The sequence below is a fragment of the Lissotriton helveticus genome, chromosome 7 (assembly GCF_964261635.1).
Source record: "Lissotriton helveticus chromosome 7, aLisHel1.1, whole genome shotgun sequence".
NCBI lineage: Eukaryota > Metazoa > Chordata > Amphibia > Caudata > Salamandridae > Lissotriton > Lissotriton helveticus.
In genome coordinates, this window is record NC_136068.1 from 37,603,921 (window position 1) to 37,627,943 (window position 24,023).

At 46.9% G+C, this 24,023-nt stretch overlaps 1 protein-coding gene and 1 long non-coding RNA gene across 2 annotated transcripts in view; both read left to right on the plus strand.

Moving 5' to 3' along the window:
* LOC144767976 (uncharacterized) overlaps positions 1-4,316 on the plus strand; it is a 29,836-nt gene extending 25,520 nt beyond the window's left edge. Inside the window, exon 3 of the long non-coding RNA XR_013598402.1 lies at positions 4,180-4,316. This is a non-coding gene — a long non-coding RNA (uncharacterized LOC144767976). The remainder of the gene's footprint in view (positions 1-4,179) is intronic.
* Positions 1-24,023, plus strand: part of DEDD2 (death effector domain containing 2) — a 150,240-nt gene that overhangs the window by 112,338 nt on the left and 13,879 nt on the right. The window contains exon 5 of the mRNA XM_078651336.1: positions 8,883-9,281. Coding sequence (XP_078507462.1) covers positions 8,883-9,247 — 365 coding nt within the window. The 3' untranslated portion in view covers positions 9,248-9,281. The remainder of the gene's footprint in view (positions 1-8,882; positions 9,282-24,023) is intronic.

The following is a 24,023-nucleotide window of genomic DNA, read 5'->3' on the forward strand; positions in this document are numbered from 1 at the left end:
CATGTCGGCGTGATGACATCAGTTCCCTTTTTTCCGCCGGTTTTCGAGGGATCCTCTGTAGCTTGATAGTAACTTTGTTTATGTGGACTGTTCAACAAAAACAACTCCACATAAACCATCTAGAACTGCTAGCAATATGTCTTGCTCTCAAAGCTTTTCAACTGCATCTAGTAGGCAAAGCTGTCTTGGTGTTTACAGACATGTCAGCAATTTACTACATACAAAAACAAGAGGGGACACGCTCCTTACAGCTTTCACAACTACCTCAAAGCATCTGTAGATGGGCCATACCTCAAAAAAAATATCTGCTTGCAGAACACCTCACAGGAGTAAACAACCAGATTGCAGATCTGCTCAGCCGTCAACAACAGATCCACGAATGGGAACTTCATCCTCAAGTTCTCCTCCCATTCTTCCAAATGTGGGGCTACCCAGAAATAGATCTGCTTGCCACACACAACGCAACAATCACATCAATCCACTAGATGCTTCAATACAAAACATTTGTTTCCTATTACTCCTACAGCGTTCTAATTTGATGTATACATCCATACGCTTACATCTTGCTGCAATAGTTTCTTACTTCCAAAACCGACAGCATTTGTCTGTTTCGAGAACCAGCTATCAAAGCTCTTATGGAAGGACTCAAAAGAATCATTCCTCTTAGACTTCCACCTTCTCCTGTGTGGAATCTGAATATAGCTCTCACTAGACTCATGGGTCCACCATTTGAACCTGTACACAAACGTGAACCACAGTTTCTCACATGGAAGACAGCCTTCCTTGTAGCCATCACATCGGCTAGAGTGGGTGAGCTTCAGGCACTAACTATACAAGAACCATGTTTACAAATACACCAAAATAGAGAGGTTCTTGGGACTAATCCCAAAGTCGTTTCTACCTTTCATATCAATCAGTCTGTTGAGTTGCCTGTTTTTCCCCTCTACTAGATTCAGTAGCAGAACATGCTCTTAACTAACACATTAGATGTCAGAAGAGCCATGGTATATTACATAGAACAAAACCTTTTAGGAAAACAAAACCACTTTATGTTGCATTTTCGCCACCTCACAAAGGCAATCCCATATCAAAAGCAGGTATTGCACAGTGAATAGTTAAGTGCATTCAAATATGCTACATTTAAGCTAAACGCTCATTAACAATTTACCCCTAGAGCACACTACCTGCCCACCAGGGGCTTCTATGGCATTCTTAGGGAATATACCCACAGATGACATCTGCAGAGCTGCAACATGGTCTACACCACACACATTTAGAAAACACTATTGTGTAAATGTTAGCAAGACCGCAAGCTAGTGTGGGCCAGGCAGTTTAAAGAACACTGTTTCAAACTACTGCAACAGCTGCAGGTTCGCCACCTCTTGGGAGGTAACTGCTGTATAGTCTATGCTGAAGCATATGATCTACAGCTCATATGCCTCGAACGAAAAATGCTACTTATCCATTATGCTGTTCTTGGCATATAGAGCTGTAGAATCCTTTGCGCCCACCTGCCTCCCCGAGTACCTCTAACTGTTGCAGTATTATCTTACTTGTATACATTACACATGGACATCTATCTTTACTACTTTACTAACTCCATCATCGCCCTTTATGGCAAAATAATCTAAGGATGGAGCCGATGCCCATGCGTACTATCACTGAAGGGAGAAGTCACCTACCTCGTGACTACGAAGACTTCTTCGAGAAAAACAAAGTGCAAACATCCGGACCCAACACTAGATGGTGAGCTGTGCAAGAGCATATAATTCTACAGCTCTATATGCCAAGAACAGATGCATAGTAGGTAAGTAGCATTTTCCTTCCTCCCGGCAAAAAAACCCAAAAACGATTCAGTTTAAGGCTGTTTATTACGCCCAGAGCAGCTCACAAAAAGGGCCCCTGTTATCATATGGGCAGGTTTTCCACCTGCTTGACCACTAGATCTCTGCATTCCGCTAGTCAAGGACTTTTCCCCATCTCCTGGATCTAAAGCACCAGAAGTGGTGTCTGCTTCTTTTAATGTCTGGTAGTCAAACTCTGGAATGGCGCATTGAGCTGAGGACGTCTGCTTCTAAATCTAACTTTTAAAAGGCGCTGAAAACATTCCTTTTATGGTGGGTACTAGGTGCTCAAGGGTACTTATTGTAGTGCCGGCGTGCTTCCGGTGAAGCAGCTGGGTAGTATACCAGATTCAGTCATTTGTCGCCTGGGCAATCGAGCAATAAACATGGGAGTTGTGAGCAAGGGCTTGCTCCGTGGATTGCACCCTATTTTTACGGAGTGCTCAGTCCTGCGCATGTTTCAATAGGGCAGGTAGAGATAGCGGGACTTTATCATCGGAGTTACCCATATGGGAATAAGTTTGGGGGTGCCTGTTTAATTTTAAGCCCTACAGTCTATTCACTCCACCCCCCCACCTTGTACCATCATGTAATGATTAGCGAAACCTTTAGGGTTCATCTTTTGAGTCGTAGTGACATGAAATTTCTGACCTGCAAGCTTGTGCTGTTGCGGCAAGGTGGGCTAATGAAAAAGGGCCCCTGTGCAGAAGGTAGTGTTGGAAAGCCTGTCATCCAGCAATTTCCAGTGCATCCTAAATGCTATCTTAAAGAAGGCAGGACCGCTGTGGCTGCTCTTTTGCAACGTCACACGTCTTTATTTTTGCAGTCTAGGTCTACTGAGATCAGGCTCTACATTTATACCCATGTTTGCTTTGATTCAGTGGGTGTTAACTTCTCTGGGCAGACTCTGCTACAATCTATAGTAAGGGGCCGCCTTGCTCAAGTGACTTATTTGTACAGCTCGGAATCTTCCCCAAATCTAAATCCAGCCTACCGGTTGCTTTTGAAATGTTGTGTATATCCCGCTTGACCAAATAACAGCCCGAGCGAGGACTGATCTCTCTCTTCCCCAGAAATAAGCTCTACTGACTTCATAAGAGTTTTAAATTACTTGTGCCCGTTTTAAGTGTTGCTCTTCAATGAGAACAATGTTTCCAAGGCCCAATCTGGCATCTTGAATATTTCGATGGTTTAAATCTGGAACGGATTGCTCGCTCGAGAACTGTTACAGGTAAGTATTTTTATTCTTTCATCAGTATTGCATATTTTTACTTGAAAGTAAGAAGTGTAGTGAGACTTCCGCCTCATTGGCTTTGAAGCCAGTGAGATGGATCAGCTACAAGCACTATTGGAGTATAGCATTCCCCGACTAAAGTCCAGTCATCAGAAGCAAGGTAATCTCTGCAGACACCAGTGCTGGAGAACTAGAGTTACAGGTAAGCACCTTGTTCCTGTGAAGCTTCTGCTGCGGCGTTGCCCTTAAAGCCTGAGGGTAATTCTTGTCCTCTTGGCGTGATCAGCTTTAAGAAGCCCTGAACACCAGCATTCCTCCTATGTATGTTTGGAGTATCAGTAGAAAGGCTTGCAGTACTGACCTTCCAGCCCAACTTCAGCTGCTTTCACAAAACATGTTTTAATTTTGTTTCATAATCTAAGTTTATTTATCATGATTATGAGTTTGAGAAGTGCTGTGGACAGTTTCGTGTGAAGGTAGGCTTGCTATAAGTTCAAACATCTCAAATGTGCGACTAAGGCGGGGAAACGTCAGTATTTCAAGTAAGTAAGTCCAATTTTGTCTAAAATAAGAAGTAAATAGTTTTGGTTGCTTTCTCTTGCTGAAGAAAAAGTTTCCTTTGAGTCTTTAGTTCCAGATTTGTGTTGTAGCACTACCAAGTGGTTCCTTGCAACTGCGGCCCAAGGCCAGCTGCGAACTGTAGGCGGGCTCAGAAAACCTGCCCCAAATGTGGTGACTCTGATCTCCCTTCATTACAGCACGAATGAACTTGCTATAATACTTTACTGCCATGTCTTACTCTCTAGTAACATGGGACTCGAGCGTCTTCAAGTGATTACTATTCTAGAGTTGTAGATCAGTGGTTCTTCAGTGACGTCCACTCATAAAATAAAAACGTTCAAAGCCAATGCTTGCTTTTCGATCACACTGATTTCTGATATCTGCAGTAGCTCAGAGTTCAAAATGGCTGAATCCAGTGTTGGAGAGAATGACTGCTTTATTTTTTGGTAATATTCCTGTGCAGTATCAAACTAATTTCTTGCTCCGAAATGTATAATCTGCTAAATGCTAAAAGATCAACCTGTTTCTCTCGGTTCACAGTTAAAATCGACATTGGAAAAGCATAAGTAAGCCGCTCAGAAAAGCTGGTGCAGTAACAGACACTGGTAAACTTGGGATTAAAAAACACAAGGTTGTTTTTCATTCTGCTTCTATAATGCTTTTGACAAGTTACTCTTCAAAAAAAAAAGCCAAAGATTCATCATGCTTTATCTGTGGAGCACAACAAACGAGAATGGGAAATGTGGAAAACGTAAACCGTTGGGGTAGGTTGTGGGGAGGATAACATGATATGGCTTTGGTAGGGTTTTTATTTAGAATCGGGGCTTTGTGCCAGTGCTTGAGACTGCGAATTTCAGATGAATTTGCAAAGTTCATACTAAACAACTGAATACGCAACTTGGATTTTCTGCCTTACTTGCCAACTGTATTTCCTTATAATTTGAGTTTTTATATGAAGACGTAGGAATGTAAAACTCACTTTTTTCAGTGTTAATTTAAAATGTTTTTGATGTGAGGAAGCTCGCAATTCATGCTGGAACCTTTGTTGGCTGATTTGTCGAACAGGGGTGCACAACGTAAAGCCTGCTCTCATTTGGGTGCAAACTTGAGCTTCATCTGCCTCTTGGCAAAATCAAACTTGAACTTGCTAACCTCGCTGCTCCCAGGCAGCAGCCTCTGCTCTCCTGCGAGGATTACATTCTGCTGTGCTCCAAAATGTCTCCACATTAGCAGTGTGCCTTTTGGTTAGAACAATCCTGTGCCTCAAAGAAGACTTCATCATTTTCCTATGGTGCCCCACTACTGCCTTAATGTTGACCATAAATATGACCTTGTTGTGCACCCCTGGTCTGACGACAGTGTGATTAAGATTAATATCTGGGGGAGTAGAGGTGGCTTTTGAGAATAGGTACTGAATGGGTAAAAAAATAAATTTTCTCTGCTTTGCCTCAATATTCCACAATCTACCTACAAAGATTGTAACCATTTTTGATAAGCTTTAAAAAACCTACTGAATCTTCTTTCTGTGATAGAATTTAAGTTTTTAAATTCAAAAACCCTTGGGCCTGTATATAAAGTTCGCAGTGAAGGTGGCTCACAATAGTTTTAAACTACTCAAATGATGAGAACAAATTCAATTTTACCCAGTAAAGAGGCACCTCAGTCAACATAATTATTGGGTGGTAAATGAGCGGTGCAGGAATACATATGCTTGGTTCTTCATTTGGACTTGTTGCCTATATAATCGGGGACTCTTTGCTGCCAGTGTGGGAGGCAATATTCAAACTATTAGAGGTTTGACTGCTAACTGTGGTTCCCATCCAAACACTTTACAACCCTTCGGTGTGCATGTCAGGCTCCATGTTCTTGAAATCCTCCAGTCGAACTGTAAAACGTACATGTGTGTATAATCTGTATTGATATTTATTTGTACAATCCTACTGCCTGTGAACCCAGCTGTTAAATGTTTTCTATTGTTAAGATTAGGGAAATGGGAGAATGCCATGTGTATTGTGTGCCCATCATGGCTTACAAGCATGGACGAGAGTCCGCTCTGAAAGCAATATATCCGTTTTTCTTACCAGAGCCACAATTCAAGATATACTGTGTATTGAAGATAGAACATCAGATGTCTGCTTCAATCCCTGTCCATTTAATTCATTCTTTTATACGTCTACAAAAAGTCCCATGTCTGCTTCATGTAGTGTGCATTCAACATCGCTGTAGGCGCCTGAAAAAATTAAGATATTTAACAGTACTACAATACACTGTCCTGCTATGTTTTACTAGGCCAAAGTAGAAACTGCAAAAACATGCAATATTTCCTCTTCTCGGTTTGTTTTCTGAATTGAATGCAATCTCATTTCGTTATCAACACGAAGTTGGATAGTAAGGGTAGTTTAAGATTCAGTGTGGTGATTTTGATTTCACCTTTCTGTCTGCACTGCTGTTTCGTTTTACAGCTTTTAAACATTTTCAAGGGGTATTTTCTCTTTCTCAAAGTTGATGGGGCCTGACCGAAATATGACGTATGCATTTTGAATGTCGTGTACTGCTTCTGGACATGGTTTTTCTTACCAGATTGTCGTGCACGCAGTGTTCAGTCTCATCACCGATTGACAACCCAAGCATAGCCCCCAGACAGGCCTCCAAAGAAAGCATATACTACCATGCCATGCTCTGGCACTGCCCCCATTATCCCGATCCTTTGCTTGGAATATAGTTTTGCACCAATGTTGGCTGCGGAACGTAAAAAGCTTGACTGTCCATGAAATTAACGGGTGAGACTTTGTGCATTTGCCACGCTAATTTGTGGACCAATGCAAGTGAGAAGGGCTCTGCATAGCATTCCTGAAGAACACCTTCACTTAATAGCATTTGACCTCTTGCAGGTGGTACTGTTCTATGGTGATGCTGCCTTCCACTCGTCAATTGCCAGATACAGATTGTCGCCTCAGCTGGGCACACTGTCCAGTTCTGCCACCTAAACTCTACCTAATGAACAACGTTCCTGCAGAGCGATCACTGACCAGCCGTGCCTTCTACCGTATGAAGGACTTTCCATGCTACTGAGGACGGCTGTCAATAAAGCACATTTGGATCAACTTTGGCTCTCAGGATTTCCACATATCGGTTTGACCATCCTTAGCTTATATCGAATCCCTTCTTTCTGCAGTTCATGAACTTTCTATGACTGCGTGATACTCTCATCGATGCCTGGCATGATGCACGTGGTTTCCTACTGCGGATGGGAATGCTATCTGGTGAAGTTCGTGTATGCCAGTAGCTAATATGGGGTGCATTTTCTTTGATTCTCTTCTCCATAAAATCTGAAATGCAGATTCCTAGCCATCGGTAGTCTCTTGAACATCCCTTTTGAGTTAAAATCTTGCATCTGTCAAACCAGAGACTTTAGTTAACTGCCTTCATACCTAGAGAAGTGTGGACCGACCACAGTGATAACAAGTTTAGCAGCTTCAGCAATACAACTAACTAAAATCTGTGAAAAATCAAATTTTCAAAAACGGATCCGTGAATGGACACCTGCTCCAAATGTGAGCCACACGCGAGCAATGCTGCAGTTAGAAGGCTATAGCTAACTGACCGCAAAGGAGCTGTGTAGGGAGTCCCTCATGGTGACTCCGAAATAGGATCCTAACCAGAAACCATCTCCTCTGTACCATGCTGTGGTAGAATCTGCTGGTTTTTTCTTCTATATTGTCTCTCTCCTTTCATATAAAGGTCCAGTCCAGGCTGGCAATATGGAACTGCATTCTGTTTCAGAAAAATACTGATGGGAATAATGCATGTTTAAAAAAATATATATATTGTAGTCTCTTCCTATTAAGCCAAATTATGAGCCATGTTGAGCAGCAGTCTCATGTAATAATGCGGAGGTTCTCGTTTTCTTTTCCTATGAACTAAGCTAGATTTCCTGGCTGTCATGAGGTTTATTCCTTTAAAGTACCGTGTAAAATATAATGAATATCCCTCGTCCTTAAAGAAATTGTTCAGAAACCAGTTAATGTTAATGGGTACAGGAGAGTAACAGAAGCTGCTACTCGTATATTCACAAAAAGGGGTTTCTTGTGCTTCCTAATTTCAGAGTTTGATTTGTAGGTTGCAACCTGCCTACTAAGTTTCTTTTTGTCTTCTCAAATGGTTGCACTCCACCTCTGGCCCCTTGTCAATTTACAAGAATTACATTTCTGACCATTACCTTTCACTCAGAAGTATTGCCAGTTTGTGCATTGTGGCATCGGACATTTTAAGTTTCTCTATACTGTTCTTGGTATGGAATAAAGGAAACGTAACCACACAAGACTAACCCATTGACTGATAGGGCTTCTGAAATGTAACCAAGTGCTGGGGTGGGTGTTAAGGGTTTGGGAGGAGGGATGAGGTATGTTCTGCGGGGTGACCATGATGATATTGCACTTTGAGTTAATACTTCCGCAGGTTGATGACCCACATGAAAATGAAAAGAAAAATTAAGGCGAAAGTTCTTGGCCCCTTGCTCAGCGTATGTAAAAAAATCTCCTGTATTATCAATGTGTTGCTCTGTACATTCTGTAGCTCTCCTGGGGATATTTGTTTTATAATCTTAATTTGTAGAATAAAGTTAATTACAGTGGGAGTTGATGTAAATTATAATAAGACTGTGCTATTTGCACCTCTTAATTGATGATGCATTTAGGGCTGGGGTTTCCGATTCACACCACAAGGGGATAGTTTGGTTCTACAACATGTATGTACACTTGGGTTTCCTATACAACTAATATTAACAGCACACTGAACTAAGCTAGTGAAAATCTGGATGGAGTGAAATCCTATCCCGGACAGTGGATTTAATGTGATCCGGAAGTCTGAATTTCCTACAGCTCTTACACCAGTATTTAAAATGGCACTTAATGTAGCAAGGTTTGAAGCCTGATTGCCTTGGTTGTAAGTTGCATCCTCCAATTGTGGTTATGCCCTTCGGCTTTAAATTGGTCAATCACAGAACTACTTTGGTCCAGCCATTTAACTCCTACATCTTTTTTAGTCTTCAAATGTATCCTAGATTCCTTTGTTTAGTTTTATATTTTGACTTTCAACTGCTGGCTAGAAATGACCTGGTCACACACCCTTTCAAATTAATTGCATGATTAAAATTGCTTTGTTTCCCACTGCATTTGTTCTGTTTTTGTTGCTAATTCTTTGTTTCTTTTCTTTCCCTTTCCCTCCTTTTCTCCATATAATAGGCATTCGTTTGCGGGTCAGAGCAGAGTACTGCAATCACCATTCTATTCTTAGTCAGAATGTGCTCTCCAACAAGCAGAATCGCCTGGAGAAACAATTTGATGTATTCAGCCAGTCCAACACAGTCCTGAAATCCCGGGATTTGGGATCCATTATCTGTGAAATCAAGTTCTCGGAGCTCTCTTACTTGGATGCCTTCTGGAACGACTACTTGAATGGCTCATTGCTCGAGGCCCTAAAAGGTGTATTTATCACAGACTCCCTGAAGCAGGCCGTGGGTCAAGAGGCTATACAGCTCCTGGTCAGCGTTGATGAGGAGGATTATGAGGAAGGGAGGAAAGTGCTCCTGGAAAACATTCCTTTGTGAATATGGCATGGGGCGCTGTGCCTGGACTCAAGAAGTATGTAACGCATGCTTTTGTTATTTTATTTTTGATGTGGTGGATTATGGTTTGGGGAGAGTAAGCACACACCTTCATGCTGGCGTGTCAGAAGGTGCAGTTTCCCCTTATTAAACCTTCCAGTTTTTAAAAATTCTGACATTGATATTGCTTGTTTTTCTGGTCTTGGCCTGATTTATTAGCAAACATTTGCTCTTTATTTCAGCTGTTCTCTGCCCTCTTATGAGTCATCCATATCCTTTGCTTCTGTTAAAGGAGCTTCGTTAATTATTAAAGTACCGATTATATCCACCTGTGTGTGACAATCTGCAACTCTGAGTGTTTCTTAACGTTTTCAAATGAAGATAGCTATTTGAAAATGGGTAAACAAATTAAACGGACAGCCTCGGAAACCCGTACATCTTACAATGGTAGTCTGAAAAGTGAAATGACAGGCATGCATTACATCCTTTCTTTTCTAGCAAATAACTTAGATTAGTTGTCAATGTATTTGTTTTTACTTTTGAGTGCTCAGTCCGTATATAATCCTTTTTCTGCTTTCGTACCAGGAAGTATCCTCTGAATCTATTACCTTGCCCCCCCCCCCCCCCCCCACCCCCTTTCTTGTTCACGCCGTCTGTGCTAAATTCCTGATGGCAAAACCAGTGACAACACTTGGAAACACGACTAATCCGGCCACCCAAAATATAGAGCAGGCAGACCAATAGTTTGCCAGTTCGATTGTTTTGTGGCGTATCCTATTGGTCAAGTTCTAAATCGGGCCCTTTCAGTGAATAGCTGGTCATCTGGTTAGCAATAGCGGTCATCCATTGTTTGAAGTGAGATTAAATATCTAGCGTGTACAACCTTAGTTTAATCGGTGGAGTGTTGCATGCATTTGTACTAGATTAAGCCAAAAGAGTGCAAGAGAATCACAATTGGAATTATGTACAAATAAGATGGTGGGAATCTGATGCGATCCTTGAGGCACCCTGTTTCTCCAGTAATAGGGTCTTTCATAGATTCACATGCTTGAATATTCCCCGTCGTCGAAGTGGGAGTCCCACGGTACATAAAATAGCAATAAAAATAATCTTAATAAAGTATGTATATAAATACATATCACATAAATTGCAACACCAGAAATGCTTATAAGTACCGGGTTAGCAAAACCACATAGGAATACATGGAGAAAAGAAAAAAACCTGTATAACGTATCCATGTCATTATGTTAGTCCAAACTACAGCCAATCTGGCGCAAGCACCCCTCCAGAACCTTCTCCTCAGAGGCTCAGGCCCTCAGATTTTCGACCGCACGTTGTGTGAAGGGAGTCTCCCTGAGCTCTGCTCAGTTTTCTACTTTCTTCTGGTTTTCCAGGGTTTCTACTATGTCTTTAAGAAGTTTTTGTTTAGACCTTGTTGTTCTTGTTGGAAGTTGCGGCTCTACTCTGAGGACCCCCACAAGAAATGTATATACTGCCTCTATCTTGGCCATGAGGTAGGCAAATGTAAAATTTGCAGGACTATTTCCACTAAAACCCTTAAGGATTGGGAGGGTTGTCTCCTTTTTTGGTTACAAAGATTGAAAGACAAGGATTCAGCTCTTTCGGACGCAGAAAGCCTGGCGTCAGGTACTTCTAAAGCCGCTTCTAAGTGTAGCAGTGTGCAGGATCTGCCATCTCCCTTGAAGAAGAAGAAACTTTCACTCATGAAGGCTCCTGCGGTGTCTTTACCTTCTGCTATGCCTACACCCCCGAGATCTGACTCAGGCGTCTTCGGCTTCTTCTAAGCATCTCCCTTCTTGAAAAAGTAGAAACTTTCACTCATGAAGGCTCCTGCGGTGTCTTTACCTTCTGCTATGCCTACGCCCCCGAGATCTGACTCTCAGGCGTCTTCGGCTTCTTCTAAGCATGTTTCTGTCAAAAACCGTGCAAAATCGCCCACGGGAGCGTCGATGATTGTCCCGACGATGAGATCTGCCGTCTCCGGCTCGTCGACGATGACTGTGACAACGACTTCTACTTCTGGCTCATCAACGGTGGCTGCGTCGACGTCGTCTGTGTAAGGTATGCCTCAGTTTTAAAACTCTTGTCGACTATTCCTATCGCCTAGACGTCGAAGAAGAGTTTATCGTTATCATTAGGATCTTCGTCGACGAAGGTTGTGAAGAGTGCCTCGTCGTCGGTGGCTCCGTCGACGGCTGCTTCATAGACTGCCTCGTCGACGGCAGCTCCGTCGACGTCTGTACTGTCGTCTTCGATGGCTCCGTCGACGGTGGTATCATCCTTCGCATCCTTGCCTCTAGTGCCACTTTCTTCATCTGGGTCTGGTTCTTCCATTGTTGACCATCTGCATCAACGTCACCAGGTGCCTTTGGACCAGCTTAATATTCCAAGTGACACACCGCCTCCATCACCCCTGTTTGCCACAAGTTCTGAACAGGACTCTAGTTCTGAGGAGGACAAGGATGAACAATTCCGGGCAGCACGAAGCCCTTCTGAACTAGTCATAAAATGTCAAGAATATGGGGACGATCAGGATGGTTCGTATTTACAAGAGGAGGAACCTTCTACTCGGGTTCCTACAGCGACACTACCACTTTCCCTCCTTTCCAATTTCCAATATATGTTGGAAGATTACAACAGGCGTTTTCCGTCCTATCACCATGGCTCTCCTTTGCCTACAGCGCCCGCGCCTGCAGCAGCTTCTGCAGCTGCTCCGCAGCCACAACCAGCAGCTCCATCTGTTCCGGTTACGAACTCTATTCAGGTCCACACTACAGTGTATGAAGACGATGATGCTCGCCCAGAGCGAGAAGACGGCGAGGTTCAGGATGACGATGATGATGGCAATGGCAATATGGCAGATTGGGACGATTACCAGATCCAAACACCGTTCCCGCCTCCTGCGACTCCAGGAGATTCCCCTCCTGTTGACATCGCAAGTTTTCACCAGCTGATGGATAGAGCGGCTCTCCGCTTTAAACTTCCTATGGTCCAAAAGGACGAAGACCGTTTTCTTTACGACTTTAAAAGTCAACCTTTCAAACTGGTCCAGACAGTCCCTGTGAGAAGTTGGCCTGATGTGCAGTGCTCACTATTCTAGTGATCACTATATATCAGTCCAAACAACCCTTATTGATGATTGGTTGTAAGTCAACCTTATAGACCAGCTATCCTAGTAGCATGGATACGAGCAGTCTAAGGCTAAGACTCTAGAGGGCGTGTTAAGCCAGCTGTTTTACCATCACATTACCCCTTGAACACCCAGTGAAAGGACACCACACAAGTTGTTATGAAAATAAACAGTGTATTTATTTATAACAAGACTACCCTGGCTCTTTATGAGACAGGGAGCTAAGCACACAACAAAACTCTTACGAAAATACTTTTAAGTTAGCACGTTACACAAATGCCCGAGGGGCACGAAAAACCATATACGCTAAAAGTGGAATGCGAATTACTAGCAGGTAAGTAACAGTTCTAATAGGCTTTGGAATCGCTAGGACTGGACTAGGGAATCGTTAGATTACTACTAGGAGGCCTAGGGGACTCGGGTGCAGAGTGTGCACTCTCACGCGGGATGCGGGACAAAGTCTATGGAAGCTAGAATTCACAAAGTTAGTGTTCACGGGCGAACCCGACCTGGTAGGGAGAAAACGACAGTGGATCCTGACCCTTGGCTAGTGAGGCTATGCTGGGACACCGGAGTGCCGAAGTTACCTAGCCCAGGGGCTGCAGCTGCATAGGTCTGAAAAGACGTCGGGGATCTCGTTGCCGGACCAGGAGCCTGGAAGGAAGAAGTTGCTGGCAGGCGACCAGTGAAGGAAAGTTCGATGGATCCAAGCCTGGATCAAGGAAGAAGAAACCTGAAAGCAGAGGGGACCAAGTTCTTGAATCACTAGCCAGTGATTAAGTGGGCACCAGGATGGCACCGGGCGAAGTCACCGCAGTCAGGTGAGTGGGCACTGCTGGGCTCTGCAGTCTCTCGGACCAGGAGGCGTTGTCGGCGACCAGGATGGAGGTGCGAGCTGTCCCACGAAGGATGAAGTCGTTGGCGTCGAAGTTACCCAGGATTGGGCAACAAGCCTTGGCTAATTCAAGCCCACGCGGTGGACTCAAAATGGCGTCTTGAGTGGACCAGGAGGGTCCAGGGTGCTCCTCTTCTGGAAGGGAGCAAGGGCCAGTCTGGAGCAACCAGACCAGCAGCAGAAATGTCGTCGGGCGTCGTCAGGAAGGCCACAAGCCAACGGGCTAGTAGCCAAACAACGCGGTGAGCAGCGGAAAGCAGAAGGGCCCCACGCAGATCGTGGAGATGCTGGGGGGCTGCACTTCGGAGCTGGAGCTGCTCAGAGTCGGGGCTTCTCGGACCCCAAAGCACTCACCAGTAGATTACTCGGCGGGCTTGCTGGAAAGAAGTCGTGCAGTCTTGCAGATGGCCGGTCCCTTGAGGTCTCGTCGCACCCACGGTTCTCAGCTGGGCTGTAGAGGTGGGTAGAGGTCAGAGGTGCCAGGGAAGCCGGTTCTCGTCGAGCTGGGCAGTCGGATTCCGGAGGAAGGACTTACAGCAGACCGCAGTGTTCTTAGATGGTGCCTGCGGATGCAGGGTGACTACTCCTTAGTCACAAGGGAGAAATCTTAGGAAGAAGTCTTGAGTTCCTTTCGCAGAAAGTAGTTTCAGGATTCAAAGATGATCTGATTTGGAAGGGGGCCAGTCTCTACCTTTATCCTGTAAAAAGGGGCTGGCACGCGACTAAGTCCTGCCCTATGGGTGGGACTAGGAGGGGGGTGGTTACACCCACTTCCTTGGCGGGCTTTTCCCCAGCACAGGGTCTGGAGTGACCCTGGAACTGGTTTCAGCCAGCCTATGCACAGTGAGCACCGGGGTGCCACGTGCAGTCACCTTCCTCTAAAGCCCTGCCTACCTACAATACACAAAACCCTGTCTGGGACGGTGCTGGCACCGCCCCTGGCAGGAAACCCTTTGTCCTTATCTCCTGCTCTGGGAGGACTCCCAGCAGCAGGAGGGCAGACTTGTGTCTCGGTGGCAGCATCCATTTTGTGGATGCTAAGGCTCTGTCTGACTTTTAACCGGGTTATAGGTTACAGGCATGTCGTGTCCCTCTAGAAGGGTGGAATGCTAACCCCGTCGCCAGAATTGGCGAGGGGTTAGTATTCCAATTCGTATGACACCTTACTCGACATGTTTTGATAAAGCGATACCAGAGTTGGCACATAACCGCGAGGATTATAATGCACTTAAGAGTATATGGTATGCGATATCATGGAAACGGCTAAGGGATAGATCCCGAAAGCCGCAGACAGGCTCAGCTCATGCCAGAGCACCATCTCACACGATTCCAAGCACTCTGCCTTCAGGATTGTTAAGGCCTGCCATAGGAGTGACTGATAGGAGATCTGTGTGTCCATTTTAGGGTTAGATATAGGTATACTATATCTAAAGCAAAGGGTGAGTACACCACCTTGCCCCAGCTGTCGTGCAGCCAGTTGTGTCAGTTTTAGTTAGTCAATCCAGGGGTGGCATAATACATGCTTCAGCCCCTGGGAGACTTCTGGGTGCACCTCAGCCCTGGGTACAGGGACTTGGAGAGGGCCCAGTGCCAATTCAGTACCTGAGTACAATTTGGATAGAGAGAACAGCTAGGCTGTGGGTCTGATTAGCAGGCCCACAGCCAGGGAAAGTCGTAAACCAGTGCAGCAAAAAGCAAAAATCTGGGTGATCATAGGATTGCAGACCCTACTCTCCTACATGACCCCCCCCCAAACTTTGGGACAATAAACTAACCTTGACCAGGTGAGTCTTCTTGCTCTAAGTGGAAATACCTGGAGAGCCCATCAGCATTGCTGTGATCAGTCCCAGGTCTATGCTCCACTGTAAAATCCATCCCCTGTAGGGAAATGGACCACCTAAGCAGTTTGGGGTTTTCACCCTTCATCTGATTTAGCCACAAGAGGGGCTTATGGTCTGTCTGAATGGTGAAGTGAGTGCCAAACAAGTAGGCCCTCAGCTTCTTCAGGGCCCAGACCACAGCAAAGGCCTCCCTCTCAATAGCTGACCAATTTTTCTCTCTGGGTGTCAACCTTCTACTAATGAAAGCAATAGGCTGATCATTACCATCAAAATTCAGTTGAGACAGAACAGCTCCCACACCCAACTCAGAAGCATCTGTTTGGACAATGAATGGCTTGGAGTAATCTGGACTCTTGAGGATAGGTGCTGTGCACATGGCCTGCTTTAGGTCATTGAATGCTTTCTGACAGCTTGCTGTCCACTGAACTTTCTTTGGCATCTTTTTGCTTGTCAGGTCATTAAGGGGGGTCACTATGGACCCATAATTTCTGACAAACTTCCTATAGTACCCAGTCAGGCCCAAGAAAGCTCGAACCTGAGTCTGGGTGATTGGAGGAGTCCAGTCCTTGATGGCCTGTATCTTACTCTCCAGTGGCTGAACCTGGCCTCCACCTACAAGGTGGCCCAGGTATACAACCTGTGACTGCCCTATCTGGCACTTGGTGGCCTTGATAGTGAGGCCTGCCTTTTGCAGGGCCTCTAACACTTTCCTCAGGTGGACCAGGTGATCCTCCCAGGTGGAGCTAAAGACAGCAATATCGTCAAGATAAGCTGCACAGAAGTCATCCAGCCCAGTGAGGACTTGATTCACCAACCTTTGGAAGGTGGCAGGTGCATTTTTCAGTCCAAAGGGCATTACCACAAATTGATAATGCCCTCCAGGGGTAGAAAATGCTGTCTTAGGTTTGGCTTCCTCAGCTAACCTGATTTGCCAATACCCAGCTGTCAAATCAAATGTGCTTAAGAAGTTGGCAGAAGCCAATCTATCTATAAGCTCATCTGCTCTTGGTATTGGGTGGGCATCAGTCTTAGTGACTGCATTGAGGCCTCTGTAGTCTACGCAAAACCTCATCTCTCTCTTACCACCCTGGGTGTGAGGCTTTGGCACTAGAACTACTGGGCTAGCCCAAGGGCTATCTGAGGGCTCAATGACTCCCAGTTCCAACATTTTCTGCACTTCAGTTTTGATGCAGTCTCTAACATGATCAGGCTGCCTGTAGATTTTACTCTTGACAGGCAGACTGTCTCCAGTGTCAACATCATGGGTACACCAATCAGTTTGGCTGGGTGTCAGAGAGAACATATGTCGAAAGGATTGCAGAACTTGCCTGCAATCCTGTTGCTGATGTTCAGTGAGGCTGCCACAAAAGACAACACCATCAACTGACCCATCATCAGGATTCTGAGTGAGCAGGTCTGGGAGAGGGTCACTCTCTTCCTCCTGTCCCTCATCTGTGGCCATGAGCAAGCTCATGTCCTTCCTGTCAACATATGCCTTGAGCCTGTTAACATGGAGCACTCTGAGAGGGCTCCTGGGAGTTCCAAGGTCCACCAAGTAGGTAACCTCTCCCTTTTGCTCAATGATGGTGTGGGGCCCAGACCATTTGTCTTTCAGAGCTGCTGGGGCCACTGGCTCCAGCACCCACACCTTCTGTCCTGGCTGGTACACAGTCAGTACAGCCTTTTGGTCATGCCAAGCTTTTTGAAGTTCCTGGCTGGCCTCAAGGTTTTTAGATGCCTTTTCCATATACTCAGCCATCCTGGAGCGGAGACCAAGTACATAGTCCACTATGTTGGTTGCAGGCTTTTTGAGAGGTCTCTCCCATCCTTCCTTCACCAAACACAGGGGTCCCCTTACAGGATGCCCATACAGAAGCTCAAAAGGGCTGTAGCCAACCCCCTTCTGTGGGACCTCTCTGTAAGCAAACAAGAGGCAGGGGATCAGGACATCCCATCTTCTCCTAAGAGGTTCAGGTAGTCCATGAATCATCCCTTTCAGGGTCCTGTTGAATCTCTCAACAAGCCCATTGCATTGTGGATGATAGGGTGTGGTGAACTTGTAGTTCACACCACACTCTTTCCACATGGCAGTCAGATATCCTGACATGAAGTTTGTACCTCTGTCAGAAACGACCTCCTTAGGGAAACCCACTCTGGAGAACACTCCAACTAGGGCTCTTGCCACTACAGGGGCTGTAGTGGTCCTAAGGGGAATAGCCTCAGGATACCTGGTGGCATGGTCCACCACCACCAGTATAAACTTGTGTCCTGATGCTGTCTGGGGTTCCATTGGACCAACAATGTCAATCCCCACTCTTTCAAAGGGAACCCCCACCACAGGTAGTGGTATGAGGGGGGCCTTTGTTGTGCCACCTGACTTACCACTGGCTTGGCAAGTGACACATGAGCGACAAAACTCCTTGGTATTCTCATTCATATGGGGCCAGTGAAAGTGTGAGACAAGCCTGTCCCAAGTCTTTGTCTGACCTAAATGACCTGCAAGGGGAATCTCATGGGCCAAGGTGAGAAGGAAACCTCTCAGAGACAAGGGGATGACCAGCCTCCTGGTTGCACCAGGCTTGGGGTCTCTTGACTCAGAGTACAGGAGTCCATCTTCCCAGTATACCCTGTGGGCACCTGTGGCATTCCCTGCAGCCTCAGCAGCAGCCTGCTGTCTGAGGGGTTCAAGGGAAGGGCAGCTCAACTGTTCCTTCCCCAGGTCTGCTCTGGAGGGTCCCCCTGAGCCCAGAAACTCAACTTGATCAAGTTCAAGCTCTTTAGGCTCAGTTTCCCTCAGCTCTTCTAGATCAGCCTCCTCAGAGACTTGATCCTCAACCTGGGGCAAGGGGGAAGGCAAAGCCTTACCCTTACTGCTCTTCTTCTTGGGAGGTGTCTGGTCCATAGTTTCAGGATCCAGCACCTGTTCAGTGGGGCATCTTCTGGCCTGTGACCTAGTCACAGCAAGCACATGTGCTGGCAAGCCTAACATCTCCATGTGAGTCCTCTGCTCCACTTCTGACCATTGTGATGACTCCAAATCATTGCCCAACAAACAATCAACTGGGAGGTCTGAACTGACTACAACTTTCTTTTGTCCCTTCACTCCACCCCAGGAGAAAGCCACAATTGCCACACTATGACTAGTAGTGACATTGCTGGCATTGGTCACCAGGAAATCAGTACCTGGCATGATCTGTCCAGGGTCCACAAAGTTAGGTGTCACCATGGTGACACTGGCACAAGTGTCCCTATAGGCCTGAGCCATTTTGCCATTAATCAAAGGTGTCTGCCTGTATTTGCCCAAAGTATTGGGACTTATTTCAGGGGACATATCCATATCCCCTGTACAGACAAGGACAGCCTGAGTGAGTGTGCCAACTAAGTTGTCAGACCCCTCAGTACCCAAGGTTAACCCAACTAATGCCTTGGGAGTGACACTACCACTACTGACTGTACTAGGGGGTGCAGTTGCTTTAGGAGCTGTAGTGGCAGGAGTTTGTCCTCCTCTTTTGGTGCACTCACTAAACCAGTGAGATTTACTTTTGCAGTACTGGCACCACCTTTTTGACTGGCCTTCTTGAGTCTTCTTCTTCTGGGAAGCCTGACCCCCACCCTCTTTGGTTTGTTGAGGACCTGGTGAAGACTTCTGGTCATTTTGCTCATTCTTAACATTACCCTTCTGGTCTGCTTTCTTCTGACCACCCTGGTTCTGGTTCTGGTTCTGCTTGATCCTTGTCCTGACCCATTTGTCTGCCTTCTTTCCCAATTCTTGGGGAGAGGTCAGATCTGAATCAACAAGGTGCTGGTGCAGCAACTGGTTCTGACAATTGTTTAAAATTTGTTCTCTCATCATTAGATTATACAATCCTGTGTAATCTGTAACCTTGCTACCCAGCAACCAGCCCTCCAAAGCCTTAGTGGCACAATCCACAAAATCAGACCAGTCCTGAGACTGAGTTTTCTGGGTGTCTCTGAACAGCAACCTGTACTGCTCAGTGGTTAAACCAAACCCATCAACCAGTGTATTCTTCAGGACCTGGTAATTGTTAGCATCCTCCACCCTTGTAGTGAGGAGCTTATCTCTACCTTTACCATCAAAGGAGAGCCACAGTATAGCTGCCCACTGACTCTGGGGAATGTTCTGCACAGTGCAGGCCCTCTCCAGAGCAGCCATCCATTTCTGGATGTCATCCCCTTGCTTAAAGGGGGGCACTATTTTAGTCAGGTGTTTAGTATCTAAACCCTTCTCTCTATCTCTTGGGAGATTGCTGCCACCAGTGGGAGCTAGCCCACTCATCTGCTGCTCTCTTGCCAGGGCAAGCTTCTCTTTGGCCAGGGCAATTTCTTCCCTTTCAATCCTCAGTTCAGCTTGTCTCATCCTAGCCTCATGCTCCCTTCTCTGAGGGGAAGTAAATCTCCTCTGTGGAGGATTCCTTCTCCCCTGAGAAGAGGCATTAGAGTGCAGAGATCTATTGGAGTCCCTAGAAAGAGATCTATCTCTCCTAACTCCAAGGTTAGGCCCACTTCGGGTTAGTACTGGGGGGCCCCCAGATCCTAGCCCAAGTAAGTCTAAGTCTAAGTTGGTCCTAGTTAGCCTTCTGACTACCTCAAGACCCTTGTCTACCTCATCCCCAGAGAGTACCTCCTCATCCTCCTCCTCAACTGCTGAATCAGTGTTGGGGAGGTCTGGATCCCCAGAGGTTCCCTCTAAGGCTGGCATGCTCTCATGTAACTGAGAGAGCTTTCTGGCATCATATGTCTCTAAGAGACCTATCAGAAAGGGAAGGGTGGGGTTAGACCCCTGCTTCAGTTTCCTGGAGACACAGAGTTGCCTCATCTCCTGAAAATTGAGAGCTGCATATCTTGAAGTGACCTGTGGAGGGTCAACACTGACCAGGGGAGTCTCAGTAGAGTCCCCCTGAGTCGACATGCTTTTCTAGTGAGGTGTAAGTGGTGCACTTACCTACACTATATGTTTGCCTACTGATCCCTTGCTAGAGTTGTAGTTTAGGGTGTGCTAGGCCCTAGGAGCTACAACAGCTGGTTCAGTAGAACTCAGAGTATTCTAAGCTAAGTTATATGTACCTTTAGTACTTATGTGATCTTTCACAAGATATTCTTAGGGCATGTGTGGTAAAACAACAGCAAGCTCAAATCCCAACCGCTGCTCACCAATGTGAGAAGTTGGCCTGATGTGCAGTGCTCACTATTCTAGTGATCACTATATATCAGTCCAAACAACCCTTATTGATGATTGGTTGTAAGTCAACCTTATAGACCAGCTATCCTAGTAGCATGGATACGAGCAGTCTAAGGCTAAGACTCTAGAGGGCGTGTTAAGCCAGCTGTTTTACCATCACATTACCCCTTGAACACCCAGTGAAAGGACACCACACAAGTTGTTATGAAAATAAACAGTGTATTTATTTATAACAAGACTACCCTGGCTCTTTATGAGACAGGGAGCTAAGCACACAACAAAACTCTTACGAAAATACTTTTAAGTTAGCACGTTACACAAATGCCCGAGGGGCACGAAAAACCATATACGCTAAAAGTGGAATGCGAATTACTAGCAGGTAAGTAACAGTTCTAATAGGCTTTGGAATCGCTAGGACTGGACTAGGGAATCGTTAGATTACTACTAGGAGGCCTAGGGGACTCGGGTGCAGAGTGTGCACTCTCACGCGGGATGCGGGACAAAGTCTATGGAAGCTAGAATTCACAAAGTTAGTGTTCACGGGCGAACCCGACCTGGTAGGGAGAAAACGACAGTGGATCCTGACCCTTGGCTAGTGAGGCTATGCTGGGACACCGGAGTGCCGAAGTTACCTAGCCCAGGGGCTGCAGCTGCATAGGTCTGAAAAGACGTCGGGGATCTCGTTGCCGGACCAGGAGCCTGGAAGGAAGAAGTTGCTGGCAGGCGACCAGTGAAGGAAAGTTCGATGGATCCAAGCCTGGATCAAGGAAGAAGAAACCTGAAAGCAGAGGGGACCAAGTTCTTGAATCACTAGCCAGTGATTAAGTGGGCACCAGGATGGCACCGGGCGAAGTCACCGCAGTCAGGTGAGTGGGCACTGCTGGGCTCTGCAGTCTCTCGGACCAGGAGGCGTTGTCGGCGACCAGGATGGAGGTGCGAGCTGTCCCACGAAGGATGAAGTCGTTGGCGTCGAAGTTACCCAGGATTGGGCAACAAGCCTTGGCTAATTCAAGCCCACGCGGTGGACTCAAAATGGCGTCTTGAGTGGACCAGGAGGGTCCAGGGTGCTCCTCTTCTGGAAGGGAGCAAGGGCCAGTCTGGAGCAACCAGACCAGCAGCAGAAATGTCGTCGGGCGTCGTCAGGAAGGCCACAAGCCAACGGGCTAGTAGCCAAACAACGCGGTGAGCAGCGGAAAGCAGAAGGGCCCCACGCAGATCGTGGAGATGCTGGGGGGCTGCACTTCGGAGCTGGAGCTGCTCAGAGTCGGGGCTTCTCGGACCCCAAAGCACTCACCAGTAGATTACTCGGCGGGCTTGCTGGAAAGAAGTCGTGCAGTCTTGCAGATGGCCGGTCCCTTGAGGTCTCGTCGCACCCACGGTTCTCAGCTGGGCTGTAGAGGTGGGTAGAGGTCAGAGGTGCCAGGGAAGCCGGTTCTCGTCGAGCTGGGCAGTCGGATTCCGGAGGAAGGACTTACAGCAGACCGCAGTGTTCTTAGATGGTGCCTGCGGATGCAGGGTGACTACTCCTTAGTCACAAGGGAGAAATCTTAGGAAGAAGTCTTGAGTTCCTTTCGCAGAAAGTAGTTTCAGGATTCAAAGATGATCTGATTTGGAAGGGGGCCAGTCTCTACCTTTATCTTGTAAAAAGGGGCTGGCACGCGACTAAGTCCTGCCCTATGGGTGGGACTAGGAGGGGGGTGGTTACACCCACTTCCTTGGCGGGCTTTTCCCCAGCACAGGGTCTGGAGTGACCCTGGAACTGGTTTCAGCCAGCCTATGCACAGTGAGCACCGGGGTGCCACGTGCAGTCACCTTCCTCTAAAGCCCTGCCTACCTACAATACACAAAACCCTGTCTGGGACGGTGCTGGCACCGCCCCTGGCAGGAAACCCTTTGTCCTTATCTCCTGCTCTGGGAGGACTCCCAGCAGCAGGAGGGCAGACTTGTGTCTCGGTGGCAGCATCCATTTTGTGGATGCTAAGGCTCTGTCTGACTTTTAACCGGGTTATAGGTTACAGGCATGTCGTGTCCCTCTAGAAGGGTGGAATGCTAACCCCGTCGCCAGAATTGGCGAGGGGTTAGTATTCCAATTCGTATGACACCTTACTCGACATGTTTTGATAAAGCGATACCAGAGTTGGCATATAACCGCGAGGATTATAATGCACTTAAGAGTATATGGTATGCGATATCATGGAAACGGCTAAGGGATAGATCCCGAAAGCCGCAGACAGGCTCAGCTCATGCCAGAGCACCATCTCACACGATTCCAAGCACTCTGCCTTCAGGATTGTTAAGGCCTGCCATAGGAGTGACTGATAGGAGATCTGTGTGTCCATTTTAGGGTTAGATATAGGTATACTATATCTAAAGCAAAGGGTGAGTACACCACCTTGCCCCAGCTGTCGTGCAGCCAGTTGTGTCAGTTTTAGTTAGTCAATCCAGGGGTGGCATAATACATGCTTCAGCCCCTGGGAGACTTCTGGGTGCACCTCAGCCCTGGGTACAGGGACTTGGAGAGGGCCCAGTGCCAATTCAGTACCTGAGTACAATTTGGATAGAGAGAACAGCTAGGCTGTGGGTCTGATTAGCAGGCCCACAGCCAGGGAAAGTCGTAAACCAGTGCAGCAAAAAGCAAAAATCTGGGTGATCATAGGATTGCAGACCCTACTCTCCTACAGTCCCCATCATCGACTTTATCTGGAACGCGGGTGTCAAGTTGATGCAAACGCCGAATTCCATCCCGGTCATAGTTAACTCGTTTGGAGAAGTATAAGGCACCCCATGGTTCTCCAGCTTGCCTGGTTGCACAGCCTAAACCAGATTCCGTGGTCACACAGGCCGCCCAGCGCCGTTCCAGAAACCCCTCTTCTCCAATTACTTCTCCTCCTGGTCGCGAAGGTCGTCGCCTTGATGCCATTGGGCGAACATCTTCTACTATGGCTTCCAATACTGTGAGGGCTGCAAATTCTCTGGCCATATTAGGACGCTATGACCGCCAGATGTGGTCTGACATGTCTACCTCTGTTGCTCTCCTTCCGGAGTCCTCCAGAGCAGAGGCTCTAAAAATTCTTCAGGTGGGGGGTGGGGTGGGGGGGGGTGGGGGGAGTGTCAGAAGAGATCATAGACTGCTCGGTGGATATCGCCTGCACTAGCTTCTGTCAGCTCGCAGAGGTAGCTGTTCTGCGGCGTCAGGGCTGGCTTCGTTCTACCTCTTTTCACCAGGAGGTTCAGGCAAAAATCCTGGACATGCCGTATGACGGCGAATCGCTCTTTGGTCAGCACGTCGAAGCATTGCAGGCGATAAAGAAGGATACAGAAACAGCTCGTTCCTTAGGCACTTTGCAGTTCCGCAAACCGCCTTTTCGTGGTGCGCGCAGACGCGGCACCACCTTTCGCGGCAGGTCCAATCAGTACCGCTCCTACGGTCAAGGAAATCAGCGATATTACTCCGTCGCAACCGTCCTCTCGCCAGCAGTCTTCCAGATCGTACCGAGGAAAGTCTTCCTATAGAGGCTCCGCTTCCAAAAGACAATGACTTGCCTTCCCCGCTCAAAGTTGGAGGTCGAATCTCCCTGTTCTTTTCTCATGGTCCTCAATCACCTCGGACTGGTGGTTGCTGGACATTGTATCAAAGGGCCATGCCCTGGAGTTTGTCAAGATTCCTCCTCCCACTCCTCCGACTGGTCCGC